Source organism: Crotalus tigris, unplaced genomic scaffold, assembly GCF_016545835.1.
Source record: "Crotalus tigris isolate CLP2741 ecotype Arizona unplaced genomic scaffold, ASM1654583v1 scf7180000017871.4482833, whole genome shotgun sequence".
NCBI lineage: Eukaryota > Metazoa > Chordata > Lepidosauria > Squamata > Viperidae > Crotalus > Crotalus tigris.
Window position 1 is genome coordinate 1,385,856 of NW_024096690.1, and position 27,111 is coordinate 1,412,966.

Here is a 27,111-nt window from a genome sequence, read left to right on the forward strand (position 1 = left end):
TTCCTGGCCTAATGCTTCCCAGATGTGTTGGGATGAGTATGAGTTACAGTTCCTGCAGACCTAGGTGACCACCGGTTTGGAAATGTAGCTGTAAAAAGATACTGAAATAAAAGTATATATCTTTAAGGTTCTTTTTTGCCGTATTGTCTGGAAAGGGCAAAAAAAAAAGCTTGAAAAAAATTAGTCTTCATCATGCCAGTTTGTTTGTTTGGTTTTTTTGCTGTCCTCAGTGAACTGCACCTGTTCTAAAGTATGTGTCAAGAATAGCAGGGAGCCATCCTAAGCCAGCAAGAGGACTCAGCCAGAACCTTCTGTGACCTGGTCATGTACAGTATAGTCTGAGTGCAGGGTCATGGCCGGGTTACCAGGTCTAGTCTGACAATCCTCTGTGATCACATTTATTTTATTCCTGCTCTCACTATTTCTTCATCTATTTTCCTGTCATTACATTTTCTTCTGGAACATGTATCCAAAATAATGCCTTTTTAAAGTGTGTAATGATAAAAAATACATATTGTTTTGAATCATAAGGTATATCTTTAAACAATGCATGAAAAGAAAAATAGAAAACAAGCAAAGGCCTCTTTTCCAGAATAGGGATATTTCATCTTCTCTTTCACTGGAAGATAATTAAAAGCAGATATTTTTTTTTGTCCAAGACTAGACATGAAAATTACCTTACAAAAAAGAGTTTGGAAGCTTATAAATGACTTCTACAATGAAGTACACATATCAGCAGCAAAGAATCTGGTTCTAATTACTTGTACTTTGGTTGAACTTTGGTGTTTCCTTTTGACTTTCTAAAGTATGTGAGATGTGTGCTTTTCATTTTTTTGCGATGTATTCACGCATGCAGATGCATGTGTGGATGTACACATATTCTGATCCTCTCTCTGGTGCAATAGAAATTAGGGTTAATAGAATGTTTTGACCAAATCCAATTCCATTCATCCTAATTAACTCAAATTGCTTCTCTCTGGAAAGATTCAGGACTTAGTGTTCCCACTTCCCTAGGGGCTCTCCAGGAAATACCATTTGCTTTACAACTACTGATTCTTTGAAAGTTCAGCTGTCTGAAAGGAGTGCATTAAATTTCTGCTTGTACTATTGTGCATTTGTAGTAGAAATGAAAGAGATTCCATAAATGTTTGTCCTGTTTTTAATCAGCCGCAATATTAAAGTCCTTCAATTTGCCAAAATATATTCACTACCATGAAATTATCCCCTGTAAAGCACAATTCACTTCCTTAAAAATCTCATCTCCTCGAGCTAGTTTTTTTAAAAAAAAAATTTAAAAAAATAATTATCAATTATTAAAAGCAAAAAAGGTGATATAAACTTGTCTAAATATAGCTCTTAGTGAGGAAAGACTTTAAAATAATTATTGCACTATGAATGTTATTTACAATAACAATTTAAGAGAGTTCTACAAATTCTTGCTTTTTCTATTTTCTTTACATGTATACATATACATATATAAATAATTGGTTGCTCATATGCTTATAAATAAGTAAAATATAGATTTAAGAATGCAAGTCAAAATAAGCAAGAAAATGGTAAGAGACCATCTATTCCAGGATTCCCAACCTGTGGGCCGCAGCTCACTACTGGTCCATGGCCTATTCACAACTGGCCTGCATGAATGGATGGCTGCTATGCGCATATGCTCAGCCTCACACAAGCTTTGCGAGCACTCACGGCCCCACTTCTATGAGCATTGTGAGCACTCAGGGCCTCACTTGCACTTGGGTCACAGGCACTCATGTCCCCATTCAGGCGAGCATAGCAGGTGCTCATAGCTCCACTTGTGCGAACGTAGCTGGTGCTTGGGCCTCACTCGCTTAAGTGTCGTGGGCACTCAGGGCCTCATTCACTCAAGCATCACAGGTGCTCTCAACTCTACTCGCATAAGCAATGCATGGTTGTGCAAGTGCATGCATACATGTGCCTACCCCTCCCACAAAGTCATCCCTCTTTCCCCTCTCCTACCTCTGGGCTGCTAACCGGGAAAGGTTGGGAAACTCTGATCTGTCCACTCTACATGAATTCAAATCACTAATGGATTACACCCAAGGTTCCGAAGGAACTGGCAGACATGATCTCAGAACCACTGAACCATATCTTTCAAAAATCCTGGGGCACTAGGTAACTACCAGATGAGTGGAAAAGGGTTACTGCACTGTAGTTTTTATCTTCAAAAATAGGGAAAAAAACTATAGACCTATTGACATCAATACTTTGGAAGACTCTGGAAAAGATAATCAGGCAATGAATTTGTGAACACCTAGAGGCAAGAAAAGTCATAACATGGATTCATCATGCAAGAAAAATCTTATTGCACTCTTGACAATGTGACAAAATTAATAGATCAATAAAATGCTATGGATAAAGTTGACTGCAATCTACTACTTGATAAAATAGAAAAATGTGGGTTAGACAGCCTCACCACCAGATAGATTCAAAACTGGCTGACTAACTGCACGCAACATGTAGTCCTTAATGTAGTCTACATGGAAGGAATGCAGCGGGGTACCATAAGACTCTGTCTTAGGCCAGTACTCTTCAATATCTTCATAAATGATTTAAATGAGGGGATACAGGAAGGAATTCATCAAATTTGCAGATGACACCAACCTGGCAGGAATAGTCAACACTCCAGAAGATAGGCTCAAGATACAGAAGGATTGTGAGAGACTTAAACATTGGGCCCTATCTAACAAAGTGAAAGTCAGTGGTGAGAAAAATAAGATTCTACATTTAAACAAGAAAAACCAAATGCACATGTACAGAATAGATGGAACCTGGGTCAATAGTAGTAACTGCAAGAGGATCTTGGAGTAGACAATCAGTTAAATATGAACCAGCAGTGTGCTGCCACTGCCAAAAATGTCGACACAGTTCTAGGCTGAATTAACAGAGGGATAAAATCAAGATCATGTGAAGTGCTAGTACCACTTTATAATGCCTTGGTAAGACCATACTTGGAATATTGCATCCAGTTTGTGTCTACGTTCTAAAAAAAGATTTTGACACTCTAGAAAGAGTTCAGGGAAAAGATGATTAAGGAACTGGAGGTTAAAACATATGAAGAATGGCTGTAGGAATTAGGTATGTCTAATTTAATGAAAAGAAGGATAGGGGTGACATGATAGCAAAGCTCCAATATCTAAGGGGCTGCCACAAGGAAAAGGGAGTCAATCTGTTCTCCAAAGCAAGGGTCCCGAACCCAGTTTGTGGACCAGTACTGGGCTGTGGCATGCAAGCAATAGGTCTGCACAAACCAGGAAAGCCCCATCCACAGGATGCAGGCAGCATACAAAACCATGCCCCTTCTGGTCTGCGGAAAAACCTCTCTACATGTAACTGGTCCCTGGTGCCCAAAAGGTTGGGTACCTCTGCTCCAAAGCACCAGAAGGCTGCACTAGAATTAATGGATAAAAACTAATCAAGGAAAGAACCAAGCTAGAATTAAAGAGAAATTTCCTAATAGTTAGAGCAATTAATCAGTGGAATGACTCGTCAGAAGTTGTGGTTCTCCAACAGTTAAAAAGATATTCGACAACCATTTGTCTGAAATAGTATAGGGTTAGCTGCTTAAGCAGGGGGATTGGACTAAAGGCTTTCAAGATACCTTCCAACTTTGTTATTCTGTTATTCCTCTTTCTGCTTTGTTCAGACCATAGCAACTACTTGGTTTCTATACAACAGCACCTTTCTTTGATAACCATACCTGTCATCAGGAACTTCTTGTCTATGTGATAATAATTGAATTAATTATAATTAGCACACATTATAATAATTTCATATACTTATCAAACGCTTTAACAATGCAACCTGCTTGGCAGTTCTTACTTCTTTTTCCCCTCACCATAAATAAGTAGACAATTAGACCTATTTTAGAAACAGAAAACTGGAATTGAAAAGGTAACCTTTTAAAGATACCCAATCAATCCATTAGTTATGCTAGAGCAGGATGTCAAATTGGCGGCCCACAGGCCATATCCATCACATGCAGGTCACACCCATTCTGACTCCATAAAAGCAAAAAACTTCACAATACATCACGTGACGTGATTGAATTTGACCCCCGTATGCTAGAATCTTGAATAAGACAATGTTCCCAGTGTTACACAATATGCTAGTATTCTGACTCCAACTTTTTAGTTACATTTAAACATGTTATGCACTAATTTACTGGTGGACTACAATTTCTGAAATTTGTTGAGTAAGGAATAAATAATTCAATAATTAGATTGGATAAACAGTTCATTTTGAGTAGGTAGTTAATTTCACAGTCTCGATCCAGTATTCCCAAATTAAATTCATACATTTTAGCATTTCGTAATACTGCTCTCCGAGGAAAAATAGAATGCAAGAATATCAAGAGTCAGACAAATTGTTGAAACAAAATTGTAAGCAAAGTTGGATGCCAAAATACATACATTAGAGGTATATTTGTATGCCTGCCTCAGCTGATAAAGGAAACACTGAACCCAACTGGAAATTGGAAAAAAGAAATTAAAATTAACAGAGGAAAAAAGCATTGCTTTTGATAGTTGTGTAGCAATGGAATTGCTCAAAGAAAACAATATTACCCTATATTAGGATACATGTTACATTCTAGACCTGAGAAATTTATATAAGAAGGAATCCCCTTTCAAGAATGCTTTGCATCTCTCATAAAATTCCATTGCCTTAACCATAGCATCCAATCTGTATCTTTTTATGTCCCAATTAATTAAAATCTCTTCCAGAACTAGCCATATAAAATTTACTCCTTTTTCAATTAATTTTCTGGTCAGGAATTGATATTCTCTTCGTGAATTTCTTATTCTCCTGGGCATCTGCTTCAACACTACAATTTGCTTTTCTTTATAATGCAGAGGATCATTTCTCGCTCTTCTCAACATCTCATCTCTTATAAATCTTTTGACAAATCTGACGTGTACTTCTCTGGGGACTTTGTTTCTCTTCGCATAGCTTTAATTGACTCAAAATATCTGATGTATCTCTCCTTCCATTTCCTGTTTCCTAGTTTTCAGTGCTTCAGCCAATAGCTCTGTCATCAAGTTCTTTATCCTTCCTTATGTTTTGAAATCTTAAAAAGGAAGATTCCCTTTTCCATTTCCAAAACTGCCATCGAATCTCTATTTGCCTGCATCAGCCTCTGGATTTCATCTTTTAATTCTTCTATCTTTTGATCAGTCTCTACTGACTTGTCTTCTATTTTCTGAATTCTTTGTTCATTTTTTGTAACCATCTGTCTAAAGCTTTCTACTTGAGAGCTTATATTATGAATTTCTTGATTCATTTTATCAAAATTATCTTTTTTCACCTCATGATTTTTCCTTGTATCTTCTTTGTGCAAGGAAATTGCTTCTTGGATTGCTTGTAGTGTCACTTGCATCTCCTTCTGAAGGTTATGCAACAAGATTTTTCTTGTTGAAGCATTGATTCTATTGATCTCTGATTCACAGGGCTTGCAAAGACGATGTTTTCTTACCAGTTTTAGTTAAATTCAGAACACTCATTTTGTTTCCACCCCCCAAAAACTTTTATCAGCTCTAATACTTTTCTCCAATGCCCGCCTTAAACCAAACCATTAATCTTATACTCAATATCACAATGTATCTTTTACATAACTCTTATAGTTCTTATCTAGTCTCTGTAATCCAGTGGGCTCCATGAGAAAAAAAGGGAGATCAAGATATAAAGGGGAAAAAATGTAATCCACTTCTATTTATAAGAGTCACTTTTGGAACAATTGTCCAAACTCCAAATGTATCGCTCAGTCCAAATTTATAATCCACAAGGTCCTACTATTCAAAGTTGAGAGTCCACTAGGGCCTTCTTCAAGGGAAGTCACCAATATTTATATTTCTATTGTCCATAAATAGTTCTAATATAAAGAGTTTACAGGCTCCCCAAGCAACAGGAAGAAAAAAAAATTGTGCCAAAGTCCAGAGTTGCCAATCTGCCAAAGTTATAATCCAAAATGTCTTACTGTTGGTAATTCCTTACCATTCACTTTGTCTCTGAGTGGTTTGTGGAACTACAGTATTTGTAATCCAAAGAAGCCAGATGGCTTTAAAATAGTTTGTAATTTTAGTTGTAATTCAAGATTTTTTTTTCTTTTTCCAGCTGCAATCTACAAGGTTATAAAGTTCAGGGACATCAAAGGATTCAGTCTGTAATCTGTATCTGGGCCAAGTTCCCTCATTCCAGACAAAATATATAGACAAAGCATATAAACAAAATTTGGTGTAATTCTTTTCTTTTACCACTAGATATTGTTAGGTGTCCACTTCCAGTCAGGATTTTTTTTAAAAAAAAACAACTTTGCTATGATACTCTCCAGGAAAGGTTAAAAAAAAGGTTAAAAGTATTATAACTCCCCAAACTTTTCTTTTTTCTCTCTGTCTCTGTATTATATCCAACGTAATTTCATAGTCTTCTCTGTTTTCCCCCAAGAAGGCTTAAACTGCTGCTTTTATTCTGGGAGAGGGGGTAAAAAAGAAACCTGCCCCCTCCCTTTAGTTCTGGGAGTTTTTTGCTTTTGGGTCACTTTTTTTTCCAAGAACAGGTTTTACAGTTGTAGAGGAAGGAAAATAGTCTCACCCAGATCAAACATGTTGCTCACAGTTGTTAAATGCTTTTCCCTCCGGCAGACAACAGCTTCTGACTGACAGCATGGATGCGGCCAGTTTTTTTCCTGGTTTTTCCAGTTTTTTGTTGGTTCTGAGGGCTTCCTTGGATCAAGCGGGTTGATTGCTGTCTCCCCCGCGATCTACAAGGGTCCCCTCATGATCTGTCATCTTTAGGGGGCGACTTCAAGCCTTTTCGGGCCCCCAGCAGGAAGAAATCAAACTTAACTGAGGCTGGAAAAAATGGCCCAACAAATTAAAAGGGCAAAACAAAATTTCTTTGAAAACGTTAAGAAACCAGCTAGGTAGTTAGCATATAAATTGAAAAAAACAAATAAAAAAATGATAAATAAAGTGCAAGATTCAAAAGATGATTTATAGTTTCAAAATGACATAATAAAAAAATAAAGACTTTATGACACATAAGAAACTTCTCAAGAAAAAATAAATCAATATATAAAAAAGCTGAGTTATAAAAAATTCCAGAGAACATATAAAATATGCTAAATGAAAAAATATCAATGAGGAAATAATAGAGGCAATAAAAGGCAAAAAATGACAAGACTCTGGTCTAGATGGGTTATCTGCAGAGTTTTATAAATGTCTACAAGATACATTAAGCCCACTAATGAAAGAACTGTATAATGAAGTACCTTTGGAGGCTAAAATATCAAAAATGTGGATAGAAGCCAACATTACTTTAATACCTAAAGAAGATTCAGATTTGACGCAGATAAAGAATTGTAGACCAATATCTCTATTAAATATGGACTATAAAATTTTTGCTTCAATAATAGCAGCAAGATTAAAGAAATTCTTGATTGAATTTATACATATAGACCAAAATGGATTTTTACCTAAGAGATAAATAAAAAATAACGTAAGAATGATCTTAGATATTTTAGAACATTATGAAATGCATCCAGGGAAGCAGATGGTGCTAATATTCTTAGATGCACAGAAGGCTTTTGATAATGTAAATTGGCAATTTATGATTCAACAATTAAATGAAATGGATTTGGGCAAAAACTTTACAAATATAATTAAAACAATTTATCATAGACAAACAGCTAAAGTAATCATAAATGGAGACTTTACAGAAAACTTTAATACCAAAAAAGGCACAAGACGAGAATGTCCATTATCCCATTATTATTTATATTAACACTAGAAATACTGAATAGAGATATTAAGTAAGACTCAGAATTTAAAGGATTGGAGATAAAAGATGAAAAATATAAACTACAAGCATTCGCAGATGACTTGGTCTTTGTATTAGAAGAACCGCTTGAGACAAGTCTCAAGCTTATGAAAAAGATAGAAGAATTTGGAGAAGTGGCAGGACTGAAAATAAATAGAGAAAAGACCAAAGTGATAACTAAAAACATTACAGATAAACAAAAAATTAACTTCAGAAAAAACAGACCTTCAAATAGTTAAGAAAGTCAAATACTTGGGGATATATTTGACAGCAAGATGTGCAACGACAAAAGAAGATAACTACATAAAATTACTAAAACAAATAAAATTAGACTTGGAAAAATGAAAAAATCTACTTTCAATGCTGGGGAGAATAGCAACAGTGAAGATGAATATTTTACCAAAACTACTCTTTTTATTTCAAACAATACCTATAAAATTGGAGATTATTTTTAATGAATTAAATACATTGATTTTGAAATTTATATGGCAAGGGAAAAAAAGCTAGAATTAGATTGAAAATGTTATAAGAAGCGAAAGAAAATGGAGGATTTGGGCTGCCAGATTGGGCCTTATATTATCAAGCATCTGTATTAACTTGGTTAAAAGAATGGATAACTCTTAGACATAAAAGATTACTATACCTAGAGGGAAATGACCTACAATTTGGATGGCGTGCCTTTTTGTGGTATGGGAAGAATAAAATACATAGATACTTTCAAAACCACTATATAAGAAACACACTGCTTCTAGAAAGAGAAAAAGTAAAAGCGAAAATTTATATGAAAATACCTGGATAGCTTTCAACAATGGAAGCGTTTGTTCACCCAAATTTAATCAACTATGAGAAAATTGTGACTTATAAAGACATTTTGAATACTGAAGGGAAACTAAAAACCAGACAAGAACTGGAAGAACAGGGCATTGATCTATCATGATGGCTTCACCTGCAAATTCAAACGAGATATGAAAAAGACGTTAAAACATTTGGATTTTACAAAGAACAGACAGAATTTGATCAGATATTATTGCCATCAGTTGAAAAATTGATTAAGAAACTGTATAAGTATATGTTAAGTTTAAAGATGGAAGAGGAACAAATTAAATGATAATATGGGCAAAAATCTTTCAGCATAACATAGAATTAGAAAATTGGCAAAGTCTTTGAGAAAGAAATTCTAAAATAAAAGCGGTGGCTTACAAAGAAATACCACTGGTACCATGGTATTAATACCTCTCTTCAATGCCTTGGTAAGGCCACACTTGGAATACTGCATCCAGTTTTGGTCACCACGATGTAAAAAAGATGTTGAGATTCTAGAAAGAGTACAGAGAAGAGCAACAAAGATGATTAGGGGACTGGAGGCTAAAACATATAAGGAACGGTAGCTAGAATTGGGTATGTCTAGTTTAACGAAGAGAAGGACAAGGGGGGACATGATAGCAGTATTCCACTATCTCAGGGGCTGCCATAAAGAAGAGGGAATTAAGCTATTTTCCAAAGCACCTGAAGGCAGGACAAGAAGCAACGGGTGGAAACTAATCAAGGAGAGAAGCAACCTAGAACTAAGGAGAAACTTCCTGGCAGTGAGAACAATTAATCAATGGAATAGCCTGCCTCCACAAGCAGTAAATGCTCCAACACTGGAAGTTTTTAAGAAGAGACTGGACAGCCATTTGTCCGAAATGGTGTAGGGTTTCCTGCCTGAGCAGGAGATTGGACTAGATGACCTCCAAGGTCCCTTCCAACTTTACTACTATTACCTATATAAAATGTTTTACAGATGGCACTTAACACCTGTGAGATTAACGAAAATGTTTAAAAATATGTCTAGTAATTGTTGGAAATATAGAGAAAAACCATACACATATTATTATCTTTGGTGGACATGCCCTAAAGCCAAAATATTTTGGTCAAGAATACATACATGGTTAGAGAAAATGACTAAAAAAAACCCACATAAACCAAAATTATTTTTGTTAGGTATAATTGTAGGAAATTATGAGAAGGAATGTTTATACTTAATGTTACATGTGTTAACTGCAGCAAGAATTCTATTTGCTCAACATTGGAAAGATGAAGAATTACCAGCAGAGGAAGAAATAATTAGAAAATTTTAGACTGCAGAAATGGACACTGAAAATGAAAGAAAAAGAAGATTCAGAATACTTTAGAACAGGGGTGTTAAACTGCCGGCCCATGGGCTGGATGCGTCACATGGAAGCCGCGCCCACCCCATTGCCGGCAATGGCAAAATCGGCCCGATACATTGTGCGACGTCACGGGATGTTGCGAGTTTGACATGCCTGTTTTAGAACATGAAATACATTTTATCAATGGCTAGAAAAACAAGGTAGAGAGAAAGGAGTTTAACATGTATTAGTAAGCTAAATATTTAAACCCAGACAATATGTTGCTGATAAAATATTAAGAATTTGTTACTATAAAAAATTAATAAAATATTGGAAAAAAATGAAACAGCTGAGAGTGAAACAGCTAAGAAGGAAATCGGCTGAGAAGAAAAAAATCCCACCAAAATTATGCACAGTAGTGATCATCCTGGTTAAGTGTATCTTAAACATAATATGTAAGGGATCCTAATTTTACTGACCACATGATCTGGGCAGAAAAAAGCCACTTGTGATGCTCAACAACAGAAGTTGGTAGAATACTAGCAAACAATATTTGTTTTATTTTATAAGTAAAACCAAAGAGATATAAAAAAAACAGACATGGAACTTTTCATTTATTTATATGTGTTTGTAGGTACAGTAGCATTACAAAGCATCTACAATCCAGTGCAGGGCAGGCTGTGTTAATAAAGATTGGCAGGAATGAGTTAACCCATATGCAATCTATAAGAAAAGCTAGCTGACTTTAAAGAGAGAGCTAGGTTGTAGTGATTATATCATTACATATTTCCATACACTGATATATATCACGGCAGTCTATTATGTAATGACAATATTTGGACATTTTCTTTCAGAAGTAGAGGTAGATATATATATGAAATCTTCAGTTCAGTAATTCTTCAAACAAGTGCTATGAGTTCCTATTTTCCTGCAGTAGGTAAAATTAAATAGCAGCTAATTGTACCCATAGTTTATGGATCACATAGATTTCTTGAGTGGATGTTTTTTTGAATCTTAATCAATTTGAAAACTGTACTTACAGTTACAGCTAGTTCTGTTTTTGTTTAATGATGTCAGCAGTTTGAACACTCTGATTGGAGGGCATTGGAATGTTATTTGGGAAATTTATTTATTTATACATACATATCTGTGGCTCCTACCACTATCACAAAAACAGCTTTTGAGAGCAATACAGAAATTGAATAGCTTTCAGAGCAAAACAAAAGTAAAGTTTTAGATTTTGGGAAAAACATTCTTGAATGAAATAAAGAGAACAGAATGTTTTGAGGCTTCTTAAGGGCATTTGATAAATCTAATTTTAATTTAAAAGGACTAATAGATTATTGATCTAAGCAAGAACACTCTGCTGCAATCGATTCTCAGAACGCTTTGTGCCTACCTTAAACAGCAACAAAAATTACTGTAGAGCAGGGGTGTCAAACTGCCGGCCTATGGGCCGGATGCGTCACCAGGAAACCGCGCCCATCCCATTGATGGCAATGGGGGAAAAGATCCGATACATTGTGTGATGTCATGTGATATCGCGTGTTTGACATATCTGCTGTAGAAAATATTGTACTCCTACCTTTCTTTCATAAGGAAGTGTAATTGTAAAGCTTGAATTTGGACTTAGATATTAATTAATTTAAATAGTCATGCTGCTACTTTTGTTTTGTTATCAAGTTGATGCTTGTGTTCGTTAGATTAGTTCTTTGGACACAATTAGTGTTATTTCACACCACACTAAACTCTTCCACTGTGAATTCAAAAACTAGATTGTTTCTAATCCATTTGCTCAAATAGGTCATCATATAGGATAAAGAATTATGCTAAAACAGTATGGAAATTTTAAAGATAGGGAAAGTTCTTTTGTGTGGAGCAAATTGCCTAGCTTGATCTCCTAAGTTCCATGTGCAGCATTAAATGAAATAGAAAGGTTGAGTCATCCCTATCTCTTATTTTGATACCATCTCCTTTCTCATTCATGTCCCATTCAGCAATTTGTTGAAGATGGAACACATGGCTTGAGAACTAAAAATGAAATAGGTTTGTGAAAATGGATTACCCTCAATTATTTCAGTATCAAAATTTGTTTTGTACTCATTATTCATAAGAATAATTTCATAAAAAATTATAAATGACTTCATTTGCAGATAACACCTAGCTGAGTGAAATAACCAATACTTTGGAAGATGGACTTAAGATCCAGAGGGATCTTGACAGACTTGAACAATGGGTCCTATTCAACAAAATGAAAATCAGTGGTAAGAAAAGTAAGGTTTTACACTTAGGCAAGAAAAATCAAATACATAGGTATAGAATAGGTTGTGCATTGTTTTTTCTTGCCTAGCTCAATAGCAGTAACTATGAGATAGATCTAGGAATCCCAATGGCCAACCACGTAAATTGAGCCAGCTTTTGGGCCACTGCAGTGCTAGGATGCATCAAGAGAGATAACATCAAAATCATATCAAGTGTTAGTACCAGTTTGTATTGTTTTAATAAGATCAAACTTGCAATACTGCATCCAGTTTTGGTCATTGGAGGGATAAAACGTGATAAAAACTTGCAGGAACTGGATACAACTGTTCTAATGAAGAGAAGGATTGAGATGACATGATAACAATCTTCTAATATTTGAGGGGCTGTCCAAGAGAAGTGGGGATCAACCTATTCTCCAAAGCACCTGAAGGCAGGACAAGTACCCATGGATGGAAACTAATCAAGGAGAGATCCAACCTAGAATTAAGGAAAAATTGCCTGACAGTGAGAAGAATTAACCCGCAGAAGGGCTTGCTTCTAGAAATTCTGGTTGCTCCATCACTGGAGATGTTTAAGAATAGACAGCCATTTGTTTGAAATAGTATAGGATCCCCTGCTTGAGCATGAAGGTTGGACTAGAAGATCTCCAAGGTCCCTTCCAGTTCTGTTATTCTGTTTTCTGCATAATAATAGGTTAAGGAGTTTCTTAAAATTGTAGGCAAAGTTGGACAACCTAAGTCCTTTAAACTCCATTTTTATGGTTTCTGAAGTTTATAGGCATTACTTCTGCAAAAATGGAAGTGGAGTTTCCTGTCATTTTGAGACAGGAAGCAAATGAAAACCATAACATAAGCTCTACAATAGTTTTTTCCCCTCTCTATCTATATCTAAGATAACAACAACCTAAACTTTCCCAACAGCACAGAAAAGGACGTGAAATTACAGCTATGCTGTATACAGTCCATAATGCCAGCTTCTCATCCTTAGGTACCATTTCCATCCACTTGCAACCTGTCCCTACCAATTCAGGTCCTCATAATATTAAATTTGCACATAATTGTTATCATCTTTACTGTAGGAAACAAAAACTGATACATTTCACAATTCGAAGAATTAAAATTTTTGAAGAATAGAAATATGGAGCCAAGGTTAAGAAACATGGAAAATGTTTCTTTTGGAATATCTGAATCAGTAAGCTGTTTTTTTTTTTTTCCTCTAGAAGATTATTCTGAACTTTTGTGATCATGTCCTTCCTCTTTTCTCCCACTAATTCAAAGGCTTTCTCATTTTCCTAAGTGCAGGAGAGAACTAGAAACCTTTTCCTAAAGATGTTTTATTTCATGCTAGAGTTTTATATTAATTTGTGGTTATTTCATTGTATAATGCAGAGGTAAAATATATTAGAAGATATACATAGTTCTCTTTCATATTTACATGATACCTATTTGGCAGAATAACTTCAGAGAGGCTCACATGTTGCTTTTACTATCAAGTAGGATTACAGAATAACCAGATAAAAATAGATGCCTCATATCTAAAATAAATTAAAATAACTAGAACTATAAAATCTACTGGAATATGGATTGTGAAATATAATTTTATTTTCCGAATGACATAGGATAGGCATAGGATAGGATATGAGATGTTTCGGTATGATCTGATTAATGTATTTATATATTTGTAATCTGTGCTTTGGAACTTGTGCTTTTTTGCAATATTATCTTTGAATTAATGAACATGTTCTAGAGTGGATAGAATAAATAGGGTTTTTAACGTATCTTTTGATAGGTTTTTTAAAAAGTGGTCTATTTATATATTTTTTTTCTCTTTAAATTGCAGGAAAGCAGTCACAAAGGAAGATATCTCTTAGGGAAAACAATACATGGCTGATTTAATTATTTATGATTATTGAAGGCAATCTGTTTTTGTATTTCTGTTCTTTTCTATACTGGAGTAGTTGAAAGAAATCTCGGTGAATATTCTAATATATGGTGCCCCTGGACTCAAGCCTCTCCAACTCTTTAATTTCTTAGCAGAGATCATTCATTGGTATGAGGTGAAGAATGATCAATATGCAGATGATACCAAGTTTTATATCCCTATACTGGGTTGAATAGGAGATGCTGTGGAGGTCTAGACTCATACCTGAAATTGTAAGGGACTGAATGATATAAACAGGCTTAAGATGAATCCCAATGGGATAAAATAGGTGTTCATGGAATATCCTTTCAGGATGTTTAATTCTTGCTGGGATTCTACAAACCCTGAAAGAGCAAGTAGGCAATCTTGGGATTCTCCTGGACTTGCAGTTCCTGTTGGATCACTAGCTGGAAACTGTAGTCAGGAAATGTTTTGTTCAGCTTCAGATATTGCATGGGTTATAGTTTCTCCTACACTTGTAATTCATGCCCTTATTTATTATTTGGTTTGTTGCAATTCAATTTATATGGAACTGTCCTGAAACTATTTGGAAGTTTGCAGCTGACTCAGCATTTCCTCAGGAAGAACCTATATACTGAAGTACCATCAGTTTTGTTGAATGCTGCCAGTTGGCTTCTGGTACCAGTTCAAAGTATTGGTACCAAATAGTTGTTATTCGAAAAAATCCATTAGACTTGGGTCCTTATCAGCTTCAAGCCCCTTTGTTCCAGGTAGAATCAATCCATACAATATATTGTGGCTGGGAGGGTATGCTAGGGATTTCCCTCTTTTGACTTTCTGTTCATTGCTTTGAGCATCCTGCCTCAAGATCAGGTTGTCCCATTTCTAGGACCATTTCCCAAATGTGTTAAACAGTGCTGTTCCAAATAGCCTTCAATGCAGGGAATGCTATTTATCTGGACACAGCTGCTATATAGGGATTGGTTAAGAAGTTTTAGATTACTGTGGCTGTTTTTAATTTTTATTTAATTACATCATGAGATACAGAGAATCTATTGGGTAGCGTTCATGTAAAGAAAGTAGGGCCCTTGAATTGAGATCAGCTTGTGGTGATCATTATATGACTATGTTCGGTAGATTCCTTGGCAACAATTTTATTCCAAGTTATTTTTAATTCTCAGTCTTGAAATTTCCAACTTACAATTTCCTGTGCATTTGAAGTATAAAACAAGTCTAACCCTGCATATATTTTTTCCCAATATCACTACAGTGAGATAGGTGCTTCTGCTTGTTGACACTGTATCTTTAATAGTGCCAATCAATTATACAAAATAATTTGCAACTGTGAGGTTTTGCTTATCTTGCTTTTCAACTAAGAGCTCAATATGATAATTCAGAAATGATAATTCTCCTAGGAGGAAAAAATACTATAAGGTACTGGGAACTCTGTTAAACTTAGCTGTTGGCCAATATAGCCCAACCATTTTTTTTATACCAACAGAATGTCCCACCAACTGGTAGTTATATACAGGACTTTTTTTGTCACAGAACGCCCAGAACGGAATTCTGGCACCTTTTTTGGATGGAACCTTGTAGGGTAGGCAAGGCAGGTTGTATGACGTCTGTGAGTTTCGGCACCTTTTTTTTTTTTTTTTACAAAAAAAGCACTGGTTATGTACATAATGCAGCACTAATATATTTTCTTCCTTCTTTGGGGATGTTTCCTTGAAATATGTAACATTAGGATTTTTTTTTATATTAGATGTCTCTTTCCTAGTTCTGCATATCACAGGGAGAATTCATTTTCCATGAGAGAAATTTCTCTCTTTTCTGTCTGTAATGAAATTGTCAGAGCCTGGGAAAGAGCATGATGAATTTGCAAATATTATACTTTCTGAACATCTGCACATTCCTCCTTTATCCAGAAACACCCCCCACCACATGAACAGGTGGTGAGCAAAATGATCAAGTCGCACCCTAACTGAGATAAATGGATGTTAAAGTAAACCTATCAGATCACTAAATTTTTGTAATCTAAATCCTTTTTTCCCTTTCAATGTATTTGCTTAATGAGACATGAGAATTTAGGTTTTTGGTGGTAAGTAGAGAAGACAAGGCGACAGAGACCTCAAGTTTATAGCCTTTCAGAAGACTGAGAGTTCAGAATTGTGCTGTGCTACCACATGATCAAAATGGCAGCCATTCAGAATGGCTTCTGTATGTACTATATTTTGTAATATCACTGTATCTACTTTTCCTAGTATTATTTTCAATAGTTTTATACTCCTTTTTTATTTTAGCTGAGAAATGTTGGCAAATTAAGATGGAGGAAGAAACAAAGCAAATTATTGTATTTAACTTTTGTATATGAAAAAATATTGTTCACTCAGATTCTTCGCAGAGTTGGTGCAGGGTGTCCTCAGTATGTGATTAAATGAAAATTAAATGATCGTATGATAGACATTAAAAAAGAAAAAGCTTTGATGCATCATCAGATGGACCATTTTGGCTGTTTTTTACAGTGTGGATATCCCTGAATGGATTGGATCAATGTGGGTTCATTTCTTGATCAGTTTGAGGTAGTCTGGGATTACATTGATTGAATGATATTATCTACATATGTATATGGGGTGGTGGTGGATGGGATGTTGGTTATAGTGCTTTAAATGTCAGCGTATCTAAAAAATGAAAGTAAAAACTTCAGGTATACTCTGAATTTATAATGTGAATTTTGAAAACTTGGGAAAACGACAGGCAGCTAATGAAAGTCTTAACTTGTCTCTGCTGTAACTATTGTACCACAGCAGTGCCAATAGCTAAATGCATTAAAATTCTCTTTCTCTCTCTCTCTCTCTTTCTCCTTTTAGCAATTGAAACTCAGAGCACCAGTTCTGAGGAGCTTGTTCCCAGCCCACCTTCCCCGCTTCCTCCCCCTCGTGTTTACAAGCCCTGTTTTGTTTGTCAGGACAAATCTTCTGGATATCACTATGGTGTTAGTGCTTGTGAGGGGTGCAAGGTGAGTTTTCAAACTTCTCAGTTAAATGTTGCTGTTTGCATTCCTTCCATAGTGACAAAGGCTTAATAATAGGATTACACTCAAAATACACATTCATACTGAGGCAATGCAAGGGAGTGGAGACAGAGGAATATGAATAGATAGATAGATAGATAGATGGATAGATAGATAGTACCGTAAATGCCGGCGTATAAGACGACTTCCGCGAGCGCTGAAATCGGCGCCAAAGATGGGGGTCGTCTTATACGCCGAGTCATCTTATACGCCGGAAATACTGGTAGTTTCCGGTGTATAAGACGACGTTCTAGGAATGCAGCCCGGCTATAAAGACGGGGGTCGTCTTATACGCCGGGTCGCCTAATACGCCGGCATATACGGTAGTTGGAACACTATATTTATGCCAGGTATGACAACTAACAAAACTGTGACCACAGAGAAGATTGTAAATAGGTAGCAAAAAGAAACTTGGAGCAAATGGGCCTTGAGTATAGATAGATTCCTATAGAATATTTGACAATTATGTTTTTATCTTTTATCTTTTACATTATATAGTTAACAACAGACTTTAAAGAATATATTCTTCATAATTGAAATCCTTATTGTTAGTAATCAAATTTGGTATAGCTTTTCTCTATTCTTTAAGGGTCTATATCAGGGGTCGGCAGCCCAAAACGGTGAAAGAGCCACTTGGACCCGTTTCCCTCACAAAAAAAAAAAAACCTGGGAGCTGCAGAATGTGCGCATGCGCGCACACGTAACGGGGCTTGATTCTGAATTGAGTGCACTGACCAAAAAGCGAGGTAAAAATATGGTAAATGAATGACACTTCCCTCCCCAACATCACAGAGTGGTACTTCATCCCCTCTTGACAATCTTGACTAAGACGCGAGGGGTGGCACAAATGATTTCGATGAAATCATTTTCACGGGTATTGCCAGTGCAGAACATGGATAAAGGCCCGCCCAGGAAGACTTACTGTAGGATGAGACCAAACGGGGTTTCGCCGCTTCACTTTGGCAATGAGATGAAAGCTCCACTGTGATTTGTGTTCCCCCGTAACCGTGGAGATAATGCCCCGCCTCTTCTCTCCCATGGAATCGCCCCCGCTCGTTTCACCCAATCAACGGTCCCTGCGCGACCCCTCCCACAAAAGAGCCGGTTAACAGCCGAGCGCGAGGGATCTTTCCACCCGTAGAATGCTTGGGGGGCTTCGTTAACGGTTTTAAATATTTTAAATTTAACTGACTTTTATGGGAATTCTCAGCTTCTTAAGGAGCTGATCCTGGGCAGCAGTTATGTGTGGGTTAAACGGGAGCAACTGACTTGAAGCTCCAGCATCGGCTTGTAATGTTGCAAATGACAGAATCCCTCATTTGCTCAGTGGCTTCAGTCAGGGTTGAGGGGCAATGTTATGCATACCACGCGGGGGAAGTCTCGCTGATTTCATGGAGTCTGATTTCTTGGTGTGAATATTTAAAACTCCTCAATGCCTGTGATTTGAATTCTGCCTCAATAGAGACTTGCAAACTCGGCTCCTGCCAGGGAAGCAGCACCTTTTGGTCCGGGCTCTGAGCAATTGCATGCTTTGGGATAGGAGCTTCCCTGGCAGGAGCCGAGTTTGCAAGCCAGAAAAACCGACGGTCCGGAGGGTTCCCTCCTGATGCGGAGCTGCAGTGCCTGGTCCTGGGCTGAAGGAGGGGGTGGGGGTATCCGGGGCTTAAAAAGTCCTCCAGGACAGGCTCGGGGCCAGCCCTATTTCCCCGGCCACAGGAGAAGGGAATCCTCCAGACCTTTGGTTTTCCCTTTTCGGACGGGCTCTGAGCAATTGCATGCTTCGAGAAAGGAGCTTCCCTGGCAGGAGCTGAGTTTGCAAGCCTCGTTGGCAAGCCAAGAAAACCGAAGGTCCGGAGGGTTCCCTCCTGCTTTCGGGGTTTTACTCACCTGCCCGCCCAGGTGGACAGCCTGCACCTCCCCTTCTCCTGCAGCCGGGGAAAAAGGATACCCCCCACCCCCTCCCCCATCAGCCCAGGACCAGGCACTGCAGCTTTGCAACAGGAGGGAATCCTCCAGACCTTGTTTTCCTGACTTGCCAACGAGGCTTGCAAACTCGGCTCCTGCCAGGGAACCAGCACCTTTTGGGATGGGCTCTGAGCAATTGCATGCTTCGGGGAAGGAGCACAGAGGCCTGCAAGCAGGCAGGCAGGCAGGCAGACACTGGGCAGCACGAACTAAGCGGCGATCAAAACCCCAAAACCTTTTGCGTTCATTTGCAAAGAAGCAGTGAAAGCCGGTCCAGCTGGTCATCGGAGTGTGGAACTGGGCTGCGGACTCCAGGCCTTGTTCACCTGCAACGCTGGAGCCTCCCACACCAACCAGTAGGTCTTCCGTGCTGCTCCACTCGGACCGCCGGCTTCTTGCTAAAGGGCTGTCTCCCTCGGGAACTGTCATTCTCCCCCCCTCCCGTCTATGTCGAGCCCATGGCGAACAGCGTCCCACAAACCAAAAAAGTTGAACCAATCAATTCAAACTTCTTTTGTGAGAAGTTTGAATTGATTGGTTCAACTTTTTTAGTCCTATTTTTTTTTGACACTGCACATGGCTGGGAGTCGCAGGAGACGGCTGAAAGAGCTGCATGCGTCTCTGGAGCCGCGGGTTGCTGACCCATGGTCTATATTGTACTTCCATCCTGCTTGTTATGGCAAATCACTTCAGTGACACAATTAGTTAAATTGCTGCAGATCCAGTGATGTTGAAATGATATAGACTCAGAGGCTCCATTGGGTCTTTATTTTGTGCAATAGACAGCATTTGGCAGGACACATGAATAAATTCATAACTTGAAGTATTGTGGCAGCTGAAAAAGAACCATTTAAAATATCACAATGCAGCCTAAGTGATTTAGTGGCTCAAAAATATTTTGAAAATTACACAGGCCCCAGGGCTCTGTTCTGGGCCCAGTGCTCTTCAATATTTTCATCAATGATTTGGATGAGGGGCTAGGTAGAGAACTCATCAAATTTGGTAGACAATACCAAGCTGGGAGGAATAGCTAATGCTCCAGAAGATAGGCTTAAGATACAGAAGGATCTTGACAGACTTGAACATTGGGCGCTATCTAACAAAATGAAATTCAGTGGTGAAAAACATAAGGTTCTACATTTAGGCAAGAAAAAACAAATGTACAGGTATTGTACAGGGAGTACCTTGCTCAATAGTAGTAACTGTGAGAGGGATCTCGGAGTCCTAGTGGACAATCACTTAAATATGAGCCAGCTGTGTGCTGCAGCTGCCAAAAAAGCGAACACAGTGCTAGGCTGCATTAACAGAGGGATAGAATCAAGATCATGTGAAGTGTTAATACCACTTTATAACACCTTGGTAAGGCCACTCTTGGAATACTGCATCCAGTTTTGATCACCACAGTGTAAAAAAGATGTTGAGATTCTAGAAAGAGAACAGAGAAGAGCAACAAAGATGGCTAGGGGCTGGAAACTAAAACATATACAGAATAGTTGCTGGAATTGGGTATGTCTAGTTTAATGAGGAGAAAGACTAGGGATGACCTGATAGCAGTGTTCCAATATCTCAGAGGTTGCCACAAAGAAGAGGGAGTCAAACTATTCTCCAAAGCACCTGAAGGTAGGACAAGAAGCAATGGATGGAAACTAATCAAAGAGAGAAGCAACCTAGAACTAGAGAGAAATTTCCTGACAGTTAGAACAATTAATCAGTGGGATATCTTGCCTCCAGAAGTTGTGAATGCTCCAACACTGGACGTTTTAAAGAAGAGACTGGACAACCATTTGTCTGAAATGTATAGGTTTTCCTGCCTGATCAGGGTGTTGGACTAGAAGATCTCCAAGATTCCTTCCAATATTATTATTATTATTATGGATCATCGCACAGTCAGCCAGATGTTCAGACTGGATTTGGCATTTTGTCTACCTATCTAGTCCTTATCCAGGACCTGGGATAGGCAGATGTGGATGTTTGATGGTATTACAGATATCGTCGCAGGATGGAAGCAATTCCTAGTAAGGCCGCCTTTTGAAATTGACTACTAGCAAATTTGTCGATGCCAATGGTGTTCAAGTGGTGCTCCAGTTGTTTTCGGATTGCACCCAAGGAGCCTATTGCTATTGTTACTACCCTTGCTTGCTTTAGCCACAGTCTTTCTATTTCTATTTGTAGGTCTTTGTATTTTGTTATCTTCTCCAGTTCTTTCTCGTTTATTCTGCTGTCTCCAGGCACTGCCACGTCCACTATCCAGATTTTTTTGTCTTTCTTATCGACAATTGTTAAGTCTGGGGTGTTATGTTGCAGGTGCTTGTCTGTTTGAATTCTGAAGTCCCAGAGCAGTTTAATTTTTCATTTTCTATGACTTTCTCTATTTTATGATCCCACCAGTTTTTGCTTACAGGCAAATGATATTTTTTGCAGATCTTCCAATGCACCATTGTTGCTACTTCGTCATGCCGCTGCTTGCAGTCAGTCTGTGCAATCTTCTTGCAACAGCTTACCAAGTGGTCCACTGTTTCTTCAGCTTCTTTGCATAGGCGGCACTTACTGTCTCAATTTTGATTTTGTATGCATTTGTCCTTAAGGTTTGGTCTTGTGCAGCCAGAATTAGTCCCTCGGTCTCTTTCTTCAATTTTCCTGCTCTTAGCCATTGCCAGTCTTGTTATTATCTGCTTTCCCAGCTATTTTTTTCACGTATTGGCCATGTAGTGCTTTGTCTTCCCATGCCTCTATTCTGTTCTTCATTTGGTCTTTCTTGTAGACCAGTTTGGTCTCTCCAGTAGTCAGTAAGCTTTCCTGGTATACTAAGTTCAGTGCATCTTCATCATTGTCCTTCAGATATTCTTCCAAAGCCACTTTTTTCTTCTTCAATCATCTGATGTACTTGCAACATTCCACGCTCACCTATTTGCCTTGATACTGTAGATAGAGTCTGTCAATGTCACTGTGTGGATGAAGGACATGATTCATTGTCATTATTTTTCTGGTCTTCTTATCCATTGCTTTTACTTCTTCTTGAATCCAGTCCACTATTCCAGCTGTGTATCTAATGACTGGAATTGCCCAGGTGTTGATTGCCTTCATGGTATTTCCTCCATTGAGTTTGGACTTTAAGATCTTCTTCACTCTCTTGATGTATTCACTTCTAATCTTTTTCTTGACTTCAGTGTGCTTGATATTGTCAGCCTGAAGGATACCCAAGTATTTGTAGTAATATTCTTCATCCAGATTCTTAATGTTATTTTAGTGGGGCATCTTAATTCCTTCAGTTTTCACAACTTTTCCTTGTTTGATAGTAAGTGTAGCACATTGGTCCAAGCCAAACTCCATTGCAATATCTTGGCTATATATATAGACATTGTTGAGCAGCGATTCTATTTCAGATGATGTTTTTCCATACCACTTCAGATCATCCATGTAAAGGAGGTGGGATAGTCTGGCAGATGTTTTTGATGTTTGATAGCCATGGCCTAAGTTATTCAGTATTGTTGACAGAGGAAACAGTGCAATAACGAATAGTAGTGGTGATAGTAAATCTCCTTGAAATATTCCTTTCTTGATATTAACCCTTTCTAGTCTCCCACCATTGACTTGCAATTGTGTCTTCCATTGTGCCATTGATCTTTGCACAAACTTTCTGATGTTTCTACTTACTCCTGTTATTTCTAGGCGTTTGATTATCCAGTCATGTGGCAGAGAGTCGAATAACTTTTGTAGTCAATCCATGCTACATTCAGGTTGGTCTTTCTTCTCTTGCAGTTTTTCAAGATCATTTTGTCTATTATGAGTTGACATTTTGTTCCCTTGCTATTGGTACAGTTTCCTTTCTGCTCAGGTGGAAAGAGATTGTTTTCAACTAGATGCTGTTGGACTGCATCATCTACCACCCCAGCTAGCAATTTGAAAGTTGTTGGTAAGCAGATAATTGGACTGTAGTTGCCTGGTGCTGCCCCTTTTACTAGATCTTTCATTATCAGGTAGGTTTTCCTAGTTGTTAGCCACTTTTCAATTTCTCCTCCTTGTAGTATGTGGTTGAACTGCTTGGCAATGAGTGAGTATAGAACAGTTAGATGTTTCAACCAAAAACCATGCAGTTCATCTTCACCTGGTGCTGACCAATTCTTGATTTTCCTTGCTCTTTTCTCTACCATTTCTGCTGTTATTATTAGTTCTTTCACTTCAACTTCTGTTTTATTTGCATCCACCTCTTTTAATCAAGCTGCATCCTTGTTGTATTGTTGTACCTGACTGATTCATTACAGTTTCTCCATTGATGGATTGATAGAAATGTTTCTGATTGGATTGAACTTGGAGGTTCTGCTTATAATTTGCAGTTCGAGCTTCATATCTGCTGATCTTCCTGGTTGTTATTTGCTGCTTCATTATTTTCAGTGCTTCTTTGATCTTCCTTGTTTCTAAGTGGTATTTCCTGATTAGGTATTCTTTGGTCTTCTTGTTCTTCAGCTTCTTTTCTTTCAACTGTTCTAGCTGGCTTGCATCTGATCGTAACTTGCTGATCTTATTTTCCAGTTTAACCTTCCATTTTTGTAGTGCACTGTTTGGCTTTTTTCTTCTTTGTTGATTTTGCATCCCAGGTATTCAGTTATAATTGCAACTGTGCTATATAGTTGTTTTGTTTCTTGCAGTGAATTGGTGCTTATACTTGATATTGCAGTATTTGCATCTCCCTGTTTGTTTGGAATAAGCTTTAATGCAGGCAGTCTTATTCTGATGTTTTTGTGCTGTTCTAGATGCTCAGAACAGATGTTTATTCTTTGTTTCAATTCTTTTATTTTTTTAGTTAGCGGGCTTTGTTCTTCCTGAGGAAGAGGTGCCTGGTTTGCAAATGAAACAGTTGTATATCTCTGCTGGATTCCTCTACTACCAAATCCCCCTGGTTTGTATCTACATTCTGAGTTACTTTTGGCAAGGCTTTGATTTCTTTGCCCTGGGTAAACCTTTGCAGTTGTCCAATTCTGTTTCTGTGAATACTCTATTTTGTATTATAAATCAATGTTGATCTGCTAGTCTCTGTTTTGTTATTTCTGATTCTGGATGTTGTTCTTTCCAGAACTTGTGCATTCACTTCAGATATCTTCTTCTTATTGGACTTGATCTGTAATTACTTCTTTGTTTTCAATCACTGTATATTTGTGACAGGTAAATATTTTTTATTCCAGTAGTTCTGCAGCTGCTGGCCCTGGTTGCTTAGCCAACAATCCTGAGTCCTGTAGCCCATTTTACACCAAATATCCAGGAACTCCAACATCTAGTGCAGACCTTGTTAACCCGGTTGACATCCGAGCCAGAATGGCTTTCTGAAATTCACCCTATTTTTTATGGAAGAGACACTCTTTGACTGACTCCTCCGATGAGACCTGTCCAGTATGGTTCAACCTTTGGCATAGCTCTTATCTCCCTCAGAGTACACAAGCCCACATCCACGTCAAGATAGTGCTTCACTGGGGGATTATTATTGTTATTATTATTATTATACAAGAAGAAACTGATACCAAAGTATTGTGTTATTTTCTTCAAATATTACTTTTGGGATATTGCCTTTTTCACTCTATTAATAGTTCTTCAGTGCTAAATTGCATCTGTGTGTAGACATATCTGCTTAGGTGTACTATATGTTGACCCACAGTTGTTCTTCAAAGTTGATTTTAGTATGCACATGGACTAAATGATTATATTTGTTGACTTTTTTAAAAATAAAGTTCTGATATGGATTTTACAATATCCAATTATTTTAGTGAATAGAAAGCTATAATTTTCTGAACATTTCTTTAATTTTTTTCAATATTGGAAGTATACATGGATTTGATTGATGGCTGATTGGAACTTAGAGTGAACCTGAGTAATAGATTTTCACTAATCCTAAGTAAAGGAGGCAGATCTGAATTTGCTCTATTCTGACTTCACAATACTCCATTCCCAGTCTATTTTTTCAGATCTCCATTATGCTGTGAAGGTTAGTGCCAAAGTAGCAACACTAGAACATCACCTGGGAAAAATAATAAAGTGAAGGAGATGGGAGGCCTATTGGATTTTGTGATCAACAGATTTGCCTTCAAATTAAAGTAACCTTTGAAATAGTCCATCTTTGGCCATCACAATCAATGTATTGTGGGTTGAACTTGAGAGTGAATTTGGAGAGTGTGAATGATTCTTACTATTTACTTTATTTTGTTGCCTCATTTGCTCAGGGAATTGAAGCAATAGTTTTATGCTCTTTTATTTCCATAAAGTAGCTGAGAGATCTGTTTCATTTTATAAAAAAACCCCAGTGAATTAATCCTTTAGCATTATTTTTTTTAAAAAACCTTAATAATCATAATGCATAATATTAAGGAATGGGCAGTATATTTCCTTCTTTTTTCATGCAAAATCCTTCAGGTAGCTGGCAGCAATTTGGCAAGTTTTCTCCAGTAGTTATTTCTGCTACAGTATAATCACATTTGTCCTGAAACATATATATACATACATACATACATCTATATATGTATTTGTGTATGTAGAGCTTGAAACCTTCTGGTATTTATTACTATGAAAGAGAGCATGGTTTATTTCCATATAATGTATAGAAATACTATCCACTGGAAAACAAAAATAAAAGGAGAATGGAGATTTAGGTTTTTAAATTTCATTTCGGATTGGGCATTGTCAGACTGAACTCCAAACAAATCTATATTGAATTTGGCCATTTTCAGAGTTTTATGAGAAACTGAAAAATTCTATAAAATAGTTTTTTATAGAGCTCAAGGATCAAAGTTTCTTAAGATAAAAAAACAAATTATTACCCCCTCCTTCACATTCTTTTTATGAATAACTGAATAGCTCCAGAGATCAGAAAAGTCTCCTATTAATTCTTAGGTCATCTAGGAAACCATCATGTTTCCATCATTTTGATTTCACAAACTTTATCCTATCTAATTTTGCAGTAGATTAATGATCTATTTTTTTGTTACATATCTTTATATGCTTAATAGTTGAATTAGGTATGCATCCGTTCTAAATATCCAGTAGAACATATTCAGACAACAACCATTCTCAGTCATAAGCATGTTATTTCTATCACTTATTTATTTTGATTCATCTTCTTGAGTTCCTGCCCATCCTTTTCCATTGCTTAGTCTGAGGATGGTGCTTCTTTATCTGACAAATCAAATTCAGCTTGACAGTCCTTCCTATCCAGCTTGTGGAGTCATTGAGAATTGGAAGGCATACAACCCTAATAAATTATTATTATTCTCTCTAAAGCAACTATCCTCCTTCAAACATACATCAGAGAATCAACATCTATAGCAGTGGTTCTCAACCTTTTTAATGCAGCGACCCCCAACTGTTCGTAAGTTGAGGACTACTCAATTGGTGCAGCACTGTTTGCAGAATGGGACTTTTGCCAGGCTCAGCAGGGCAGAGACAGCCTGGACAATTCCTATTGGCTTTTGAAAGCCAATAGAATTAGACTCTATTCAAGAGAGTCTATTCTATTGGTTTTCAAAAGCCAATAGAATAAAAGGGAGTAGCACAGCTAAGGAAAAGGGGGAAAAAATGGCGGACTGCATTGTTTGGCGACCCCCGTGAAATGGTCGTTTGACCCCAAATGGGGTCCTGACCCACAGGTTGAGAACCACTGATCTATAGGCACTTGGTGCCTTAAGGCAGCATTTTCCAGAAGCTTTGTTTGGCCCTGCTTTTTCCATTGAGAAAGACAAAGAAGCATGAAGTTGTCTCATTGAGGAGCTGCAACTTCAAAGTACTTCTGATATCCTTTACTCACAGCTTTTCCAATCTTGGGTGAAAATGGGTGTAATGGGTGAAAAATTTACTTTCCCTCTGATCCGTTGAACCAGAGAATATCCCTGAATTAACAGGATGTATGTGCTAAATTTGACAGTAAGGTGATGAATACTGGCAATGGAATAGATCTGTGTCATTGGACATGACTTT

The 27,111-nt window shown here is 37.4% G+C and overlaps 1 protein-coding gene across 12 annotated transcripts in view; it reads left to right on the plus strand.

The window, feature by feature from the left end:
• Positions 1-27,111, plus strand: part of RARB (retinoic acid receptor beta) — a 458,555-nt gene that overhangs the window by 353,908 nt on the left and 77,536 nt on the right. For 8 of the 12 annotated variants that reach the window (XM_039343681.1, XM_039343683.1, XM_039343682.1 and 5 more), the window contains one exon: positions 16,988-17,136. The exons of 3 other annotated variants lie outside the window; for them this stretch is intronic. In XM_039343681.1, the coding sequence (XP_039199615.1) occupies positions 16,988-17,136 (149 nt within the window). Of the gene's footprint in view, positions 1-12,225; positions 12,242-16,987; positions 17,137-27,111 lie in introns of those variants that run through there. One more of the 12 variants, XM_039343686.1, reaches the window with a different exon arrangement.